At 35.7% G+C, this 7,416-nt stretch overlaps 1 protein-coding gene across 3 annotated transcripts; it reads right to left on the bottom strand.

The window, feature by feature from the left end:
* LOC18608578 (5' exonuclease Apollo) lies at window positions 1,647-5,023 on the bottom strand. Of its 3 annotated transcripts, none has more exons than XM_007043359.2 (5): window positions 4,496-5,023; window positions 4,215-4,417; window positions 3,478-3,585; window positions 1,998-2,998; window positions 1,647-1,889 (listed from the first exon to the last, which is right to left on the bottom strand). In XM_007043359.2, the coding sequence occupies exons 1-4, from the start codon at window positions 4,785-4,787 to the stop codon at window positions 2,294-2,296; spliced, it is 1,308 nt and encodes a 435-aa protein (XP_007043421.2). In that variant the 5' UTR covers window positions 4,788-5,023; the 3' UTR covers window positions 1,647-1,889; window positions 1,998-2,293. The 3 variants fall into 3 exon arrangements, with proteins under 3 accessions (XP_007043421.2, XP_007043420.2, XP_007043422.2); XM_007043358.2 differs by having other exon boundaries at window positions 4,215-4,423; window positions 4,496-5,019; XM_007043360.2 differs by lacking the exon at window positions 3,478-3,585 and having other exon boundaries at window positions 4,215-4,423; window positions 4,496-5,020.

Genomic DNA, 7,416 nt, shown 5'->3' with positions numbered 1-7,416 from the left:
TTTCCATCCAAGAGTTTTTGTGCAGGAAAGTGTGAAATGTAAAATATAAAAATATATATATATGTGACGACCAGTACAGCACCTGAACTGAGTCAACATTGAACATTGATTGGACCGCGAATGCTCATCATGAACGTGCACATCTACCTTACCATGAAATATCATATTTCAAAAAAAAAAAAGACTTACGGCAAAGACACTACCTGTAAAGTAAACTTATTTATTATCAATTACTACATTTAATATAAAAATATTAGTTTAATTAAATTTAAAAATCTCTGATAAGGAAATAGAAAGCAGAAAGAGTAGGCATAATGCGCAGTCCAATTATTGAGCGGATGGCAGTGACAATAGGAGCATTTATTGGCTATTAAATTCGGCATCATCCTAAGAAATGACCTAAATCGTGGGTCCAAAATCCAATCCTTATGTTAAAAGGCTTACAGTTACAAGCGGCACGAGTCACATTCAATGAAACGTGAATCTGTTTCGGCTTTTAAAGCTAGTGGGGGACCGCTAAAGCAGCGAACAATCTGACCCGTTAAAATTGTTGATCACTAATTCACAATAAATATGCAAACCAAGAAAAACCTGCTCAATAATTACAACTTGTCCAAGGATTCCAATATAACCCATTTTACCCGGACGGTTGGAATCAAACATGTCAAGATTGTGGTTTTTTAGTCCTAGTAGAATAAGAATTGGAGTTCAGGTGAATACTGACTGGCTATTGGGTCTGTTTCCGACATGAACGTGTAAATACTGTTCAAATGATCATAAATTCAATTCAGGATCTAGAATCCAGGATGGTCATCATCTTGCTAGACCTTTCCTTGAAGCTGCATCGACGGCAGTCACCACAAGGTAAGAAAGAATACTGGGAAAAATCTTCATCTAAATTTTCTAAATCAAATTACAATAGGGAAAAGGGAGAAGAATTCAATGAAACTGTCCTAATAATTTAGTAGACAGATCACGTGTTTAAACCAAAGAGTAGGTCTTTGAGCACGAGAAGTTGACTGCATTTGCCACATTACCCACCACACCCAAAGATAAATCAAATGCTTCATTTTTTTAACTCACTCCATTCATTAATCAAGCACTTTCCCGTTCGACTTTGTCAAACCTGATGGCCTACGACACACGAAAGACTTTTCTCCACGACTTCTGATCATGAAGGAAACCATCAACTAACGATGCACGGCAACAGCCATGGACCTGGTGGACTGCCCAGCCCACTCAATCCAGCCCTATGAAAGAGGTGGGAATGGGTTGGTATTAACAGCTGACGTAAGTGAACCTATTTATCCTAAGAGCCTAAGCCCCGAGGCCTTGGACTAGCAAATTTTATAGCGTTAACGCAAACCTAAACATAAAAAAAATTTCACAGCAAACGACCGCGTGGATTTGCGCAAATCCAAGGTTTAAAGCCTAGAGGTAGGAAGGCCGAAAAGAATAAAAAGCTGGAATGATTCCTTTTGATATTTCTATCTCTTCTACCACGTACGGCTACTACTTAGAGGGAAACATTAGTGTTCAACATCCAACACCAAGTCACCAACCGTGTGGCTAAAGGCAAACATAATTGTTCAACATCCAGATCAAACTAACAAAGCACTCTCTTTCTTGAACATTACACCTTTATATAAAAAAATAGGCATGCCTACCAATTAGACTATGCTTTCTACTAAGCTTATTCAATTTTCATCAACTTCAATGCATATTACACAACAAATGAAAATGTGAGAAAACTCTACAAGAGCTACTACTTCCAAGCGAATTCTACATCATGAGAGGTCATCACTATGAACATGATCAGAAGTACCTATTTTTGAGCAGCAGAGCAATGGTCATGTTTACCGCTGATTGCATCTCAACTAGACGACCACCTGAAAAACCAATAAAAGGCAAGACTTTAACGCGTAAGGTTTAAGAATGTATTAATTGCTTACTTATTTATGTAGTTTCTATCATGCATTATTAGCAGGATGACAAACCCATTGTTCATGCTCCATGGTATCTCTAGGAGCCTACTGCCTACTATTGTCTTCAGCTTTTTGAATCTGATAGTTTGTGGAGCTTCCCCAATCCACGTGCAGCCACATGTCTAGAGTTCTTACCTGAAACCATAACTTCAAACAGCCAAACAGAAAACGAACCAAGCTTTACATTTCACACCTTCAGTTCAATTAATCCCTGTATTATACATACATTCTCAATTACCAGTAACAGTCAACATCATTTACAGCATCTGCCAACTTACTAGATACCAAGACTCAACTCTAGTCTCTGGTCAATTAGAACGCTCATTTTCAGCAAGCTTTACACCACGTTGAGCTCGTCTCAGCACACTCACCCAGCTCAGATGAACTCCTAAACGACCAACTACCTTTTTTCTTTTCTTTTCTACCCCACTATAACAACCACTTCTAAACTTAGAATTTGTATGGACAGGTACAACTCTGTCCCCTCTCTCTTTCTTTTGATGTTGATGGTGCAACCCTTGTAATGGTTGGTTTTTTCCACAAAGGCGGCCAAAGTAATAAAGAGGATCAACATAACAAGATGATGAAGACACAATGCCTTTCATGTTAGCTGGATGCACAAGCTTTATAAACTCCTCTATCTCCTGATAGCATGAGTGATCGGAATATTGGACTGAATATATGTACTTGTGAAACCTTTTCACAGATCCTAAATTGCCATCCATTTTATCATTCTGCTTCCCACCTTTTGAACTCACTTTGCTTCTGTTGTAACGAGCAACTAAAAGAGAACCAAAAAGCTTGTCATCTCCTTCAATAGGTTTAACCACCCATGGAAGACCAGATGGTATGATTCCTATAGTTGGGCGCATTGTATTTAATCCCTCTAAAGTCTCAATGCTAAAACTGTAACGAGGAACAGCTCGCACCCTTGTAACCGATGTTTTGGTTGTGAAAATGTCATGAAACCCAAGGAGATGCATGGTTTGGAGGCGCTCAGGCCAAACCCAAATCTACAAGGATCCCAAAGAAGAAAAAAGCAGAAAAAAAAAATTAAGAACTGACTGGAAAGGCTTAAAATGTTATAGATAATTCATCATTAATCTTCAAATATAACATACTCTCCATGTTTTTAAGGAAGAAAAACTAGAAACTACTTGACCAATTGATCTATTTATAGTAAGATACTCTCTTAAGAGGTGACGCATGTCGGAGAAAAGCCAATGCACACAGAGAATTTAACATGGTACATGAGCAAATAGTGAAAGCCAGGTTTATCATACTGCATCTCAAATAACTGTAGAACTGAAGCAGTGAACTAAGCTATCTCTCCAGTTATAAAGCATGAAAATGATATGTTGCGATCAAAGGGATTAAATCAGAACGGACAATCCTCTCAATTATCTGCCCTAGTGGTTTCCCAAGTTAGAAGAAATCTCATTCAACTGAATATGTCAACTGCTAGACTATAGAGAAAACCAATTATAAAAACCTTCGTATTAAGTGCATTTGAGATGTGAAGCAAAAGATCTTCTTTGCCCAAGGTGTCAACCCCAATGATAATGTCATGTTCTGGATGGGATGTAATGATATCAACAACCTGTTATCAGCAACCTGTTATTAGTACAAACCCATATTTTGAATGTGTTGTCTCCAACAGATATAGACTCATGTTAAAATTGATAAATCTGCAGATATGATTCAAGCCACTGTAGCCATTATTGTACGTTAAGAGGAAAACTTTTAGTAACATTTCAAACTGTTGTTGATGATTGTAGTATAATTTTCCCTCATTTTTCTCCCCATGAATAATTTATATTTGCATTATGACTGCAAATTTTCCACTAAAAATCAACAAGCAGAGAAATGTCTAATGTTCAAAAGTTAATTTTAGTCATGAAAGGTACAAACAAATCTCAACCTCCCAAACCATCAATAAATATATAATATTATACAAGAAATACAAGAATGCACATAACTTAAAATAGTGTCTAACAATAAACTGTGTCAGTCAAGCTACCCATATCTAGAGTTCATCTCCGATTCAAGATATCATCACAAAATTGCAAAATCTAGATACCTAGAGAAATTCGACGGTCTTAAATATCTCAAACAATTTATCATGTTTAACCAATGATTGATTGTATTCGAGCTGTATAGCTGCCAGCAAGAAGATTGAGATACACTGGAAGCAAAAAAAACGTCTCAATTGGAAAATTCGAAAAGCACCTGCTGAGCAGCAACTTCTCTGGAAGGAAATTCATAGGAAGGATTACAATACGTGTTATCCAAGTAAAGAACATCAACCACATCATCCTGAAGAGCATTCAGCAGCATCTCGCTTCCTAATTTAGCCCTCTCACTGTTTTTTTCCCATCGGAAATCTCCAGTGTTCAGCAAGCATCCAAACTCTCCACGAAACAAGAACATAACTGCACCTGCCAAATAATCAAACAATTAAAAAGAGATTAGATATTAATTTTATTAAAAAAATATCTGCATTTTCCAACCGGGGCAATGGTGAGCGTCAATGGCCATGACTTGGACTGTGATTTTCGATCCGGTGGAAGGGGATATAAGAGAGAGAGAGTGCCAGGAGCCGAGATCAAGGACGCGAAGAAGGGAGAGTGTGAAGTTAGGGAATTTGAAGGGGAAGAGCTTGGCGGTGAGGCTAGAGCAGAAGATGGGACCCTTGGCCCAGGAGGAGGTCAGTCCTTGAGTGTGGTCCGCGTGCAGGTGCGTTAAAAAGTAAGCTTGGCTGCCCTCTGCCCATCGATCTACTGATATTAAGCCTTCCTCCATTTTTTTTCCTTTTAAAAGCGATGGCGATTCGAGGATTAGAGGTTTGGAGATTGAGAACTTGCAGAGAGGTTTGGGGGTTTTATTTTGGCGGGGAAAATGAAATTTCTTTTTGAAATTTTGAAGAGATTGGGTGGTTTCTACTTTCTATAGGCTGTCACTGCTGAAGCATCCCAAAAAATGAAAAAGACCCATTCCCAATCCGGCGATCACAGGCTCCCTAGCAGATTCATAACGATGTCGTTTATTAAATATCGGCTCCCTCTCGGGCACGCACGTTCAATTGTCAAACGCCTCGTTTAAATTTGAGTTGTGTTTGGTGTTCTTTTTTTTTTTGTTTGGAAAAAAAAAAAAGTCGAATCTTGATATCATGTACTAACAGAGAAGATCCATTTGGCACACATGTAAGATTGGTAACGTGAGATTGAAACAACGGTGACCATAACAATGAGATTTGAGACTTGTAGCATTGAGATTAAAATTAACAACGGGAAAATGTTTGTTCGGTCAAAGTAAAGATAAAATATCTTGATTTTTTTTTAATTTTTAATCATAATTTTACACAAGTTAATTAATAATCAAAATGTACAATTTGTCTCAAAATAATATCTACAGTTGGACAGATAAGTTCAATTGTTAATGTTTTTATTAATTTGATGACGCGATAATATTAAAATGTCAATTTTACTTTTTATAAATTTTAAAAATTATTGTATTTTATAAACTATAATTTTTTATTTTTTATTTTTTCTCCTATTCAAAAAAAACTCTCCATTTCCTCCCCCTGAGATCGAAGCACCAAATTCGACTCTGGCCAAGGAGCACTAGACATGGCTTCAGTTAGATGTCCTTCCCCTATGCTCTTTAGGGAGCCGCACCCCCCCCTCCCCCCCCAAATCCCTGCGCTCCCCATAGGGAGCGTGCTAGATCTAGCTAGATTTGGCCATGGACGGTGAGATCCAACTGTGGGGTGGCTGATCGACGAATGGGAGCGCCACCGACCACCACATTATTTGAGGAAAAAAAATAAGAGAGAAATAAGAAAAGACATTTTAGACCTTTTATATTTTCTATTAACGATTTTTGTACTTTTAGGTTTCATTGTCCATTTCTAAAATTAATTGATCCGTTTAAAATTATGCTTAAAAATTAGGAGAGATGTGGGTATTTTACCCTTAAAATTATGATAATAAGATGAAAAGAGAAAATGATTATTAAAGACATTTTTTTTAAAGGTGATTATTAAAGACACTAGATTGTGTCCATGTAATGCACTCATGTGATATAGACAATACATTTTTTGTTGAAATATATCTAAATTTTAATAATCATATGATGCTTACTTTATATAAGCATTCATGAAGTTATTTGTGAACTGCAATGTGTATAGAAAAAGTCAAAAGTTGTATAATTGTTAAGTGGTTATTTATTTAAGAGTAGTGAATGTAGACTACAACATATAAGAACACACAAAATACATGATAGGTGACTTTATTCAGTGATTTCAACAACACTAACATTTGATCTCTATGGAGCTTCTTTTCTAATAATGACAATAAGCATTTGATTATCCATAAATAGATCTTACCTCATATAAATATATCTGAGGAATGCCTAAATCCACATATATTTTAGTTGTCGAGTATGGTGCCAAGTATAAAGTGTCTGAAATAAGGGAAAATATTGTAAAAATTTGAAGTATTATGGGCTATCATAGAAAGGAAGAAATCAATTTATATGCATGCAATATAAAATTAATTAAAAACATATAATACACTCACTCATGTATCTCTTGACTGTTGTGGCAGCTAATGTGACAATAAGGCTAATGGTCTCATTTAAAAGTTTATCTTCATTGATTTGATTCGCTTTATCTCCATATAAAACAACCTTCTAGTTGTTCCCACTATAAATAGTGAAATGTTAAGTGAGACATTTTCTATATGATATTGAAGTGTGAGCATAATCATGTAAAGCAAACAATAATAATAATCATACTATTATTTACTTGAGCTCTTCAATGTAAAGATTGTGTTTCCTAATATCACTTGTTTTGTACTATAAACAAACTTGTTCAAAGGTAGTCATTGATTTCAAAACCCCAATAAAGTCCACGAATTACAAAGATATATGTTAAAACAATCTCAATAATAATTGTTTAAACAAAATTTTGAAAACAAATATGGCAAAATAATATTATGAATGAGTTGAATCATTAAAGAAAATTTATAAGTCACACAAAATGTATAAAAATGACAATGATATCAAAAATGAGTGAAAGTTTATCTTTTGCATAGTTTTGATCAATAGTTGAAATGGTCAAACCTATCAAAATCACATCATTGTGAACTCTGCCATTCAAGTCATTGAATATTGTGAGAGCAAAGTAATATGAAGGGTATAAACTCAAGTCTTCTCGAATCTCTTAAAGTTGAGTGTTTCTTGTGAACATGATGATAGTGTCTGCAGAAATCACATTGAAAAAATTCTTCCGATTGGCAACCTGAATTTTTTTTAATGATGTATAGAGAGCCTTCTTTGAGTTGAGATGCAAACCATTTTGCATCGCAGCTTCTTATCATGAAATGCATGCATATTCTTGTAAAATGATAGAAATTTAAGTGAATTTGAT

The sequence above is a fragment of the Theobroma cacao genome, chromosome 2, assembly GCF_000208745.1.
Source record: "Theobroma cacao cultivar B97-61/B2 chromosome 2, Criollo_cocoa_genome_V2, whole genome shotgun sequence".
Classification (NCBI taxonomy): Eukaryota; Viridiplantae; Streptophyta; class Magnoliopsida; order Malvales; family Malvaceae; genus Theobroma; species Theobroma cacao.
This window is presented reverse-complemented; position numbering and strand designations above follow the sequence as displayed.